General features: G+C 40.4%; 1 protein-coding gene across 1 annotated transcript in view; it reads left to right on the top strand.

Moving 5' to 3' along the window:
* The window catches only part of slit2 (slit homolog 2 (Drosophila)), a gene marked incomplete in the record, with an annotated part of 73,556 nt that overhangs the window by 40,026 nt on the left and 31,898 nt on the right, over positions 1 to 1,632 (top strand). The window contains 2 exon segments of the mRNA XM_035659739.1: positions 350 to 421; positions 1,374 to 1,445. Coding sequence (XP_035515632.1) covers positions 350 to 421; positions 1,374 to 1,445 — 144 coding nt within the window.

The raw sequence follows: 1,632 nt of genomic DNA, 5'->3' as shown, positions 1-1,632 counted from the left end.
GTGTGTGTGTGTGTGTGCATTAGCATGGGGGTGACAGCACATGATTTACTGTCCTTATGTCTTAATTAAATTGTTTCAGCAAAGCGATTCTGAGAAAAGAGGGAGGGGAGGTGTGAGCAGTGCATACAAATTAGACGTCAGATAGAAGAGAGCAGGAAGCAGGGATGGATACAGAGATATATACATCTACAAAGAACAATGAGCTCAGAGAGAGTTGGCCGGGGGGAGTTGATGCATTTCCTTCTGTAGCTGTCTATCTGACTTGAATTTCACCTGAAGATATACTGTAAGACACTTTTGTTTCTTACAACAGCTTCCTTTATTCTTTCTTTCTTGTGTGTGAGTGCAGCCAGTTGGACTACAACCACATCAGCTGTATAGAAGATGGAGCTTTCCGAGCGCTACGTGACCTGGAAGTGCTGTGAGTACTTGTTTATTCAGTCGCCCTGCTAACAACAGCAGGGCTTTGGTGAATGATGAACACTAACAGCAGTGGGACATGGAACAGCTAATATCCTCATTGACCTTTAAAAGACTGCATTGCCTGTGCGACTCCTGAAAAGGGGCCGTTTCATATATATTCACGAATGACTTCTCACTATGATTTTATTAATCATTAGTGCCACTGTACAGACCTATTGTCAGTCCTAAAGTCAGCCTGACTGATAAGCCTGTTGATGTTATTAATGACCGATATTCATTATCATCATACAGTGTGGCACAGGCAAATTTTATTTCACAGTCAATAAATATTTCAGATAGGGAGCAAGCTTTTAAATAAAATAAAAAAAAACACAATATCAAAATTATGGATAATTTGCTGTGTATTTGCGAGTTATGAGCCTTACATTTGTGATTTTCCTTGAGGGAATGGATTTAATGTATATTTCTGTGTGTGCAACCTATGCTAGGTTAAGAAAATTTATATATTTTTTTTACATTATTATTTCATAAGTTACAAAAAGTGTAAAGTGTTTTTACTGAAATGTTAATTTTAAGATCTATTTTCAGTATCATTTCTGCCAAGACGTCAACTATTTGTTGTGTATCATGGAGTCTAAACAATTGAAGAGGGAATGATGCCATTTTGTTTTTAATGCTGTGTGGTTACAATCAAATGAGACAGCAGATAAGAGCGCTATAGTTAGCAAGTAGATTCTTTAGGGGTAAATGACAGCCGAATCTTGTAGTGCGTCACGTCATTGAAAGACAGTTTAATTGTCAGGACTGGATCTCAACATAGTTAAAAATGACACTGATGACCTGATTCCAACTTCCACACCCTACTTTGCTGACTCTATGTCTGTGTAGAACTGCAGAAGAGTCCAGTAAATCTATATGGCATTGTGTTTTCTACTCTTTTCTCTCCTCAGCACCCTCAATAACAACAACATCAGCAGACTGTCTGTGGCCAGTTTCAACCACATGCCGAAGCTCAGAACCTTGTGAGTATTTGGTACACATTAGCGCCCCAAGGGGAAGTATTCCTCTCATCCGTGCCCGTTTGTACAATTGATTGATCAATCTGTACTTGCACCTCTCCCTCCCTCCTCCGCCCAACCGGCTCCTGTCCTCAAATTTACTGTCCCCCCCTTCCCTTCCCCCCCAACCTGTTCTCGCCACTTGTCACCC

Source organism: Morone saxatilis, unplaced genomic scaffold (genome assembly GCF_004916995.1).
Source record: "Morone saxatilis isolate NCDOM2014 unplaced genomic scaffold, NCSU_SB_2.0 Contig17, whole genome shotgun sequence".
NCBI lineage: Eukaryota > Metazoa > Chordata > Actinopteri > Moronidae > Morone > Morone saxatilis.
The sequence above is the reverse complement of the archived record's forward strand: the minus strand, read 5'-3'. Positions and strand labels throughout refer to the sequence as shown.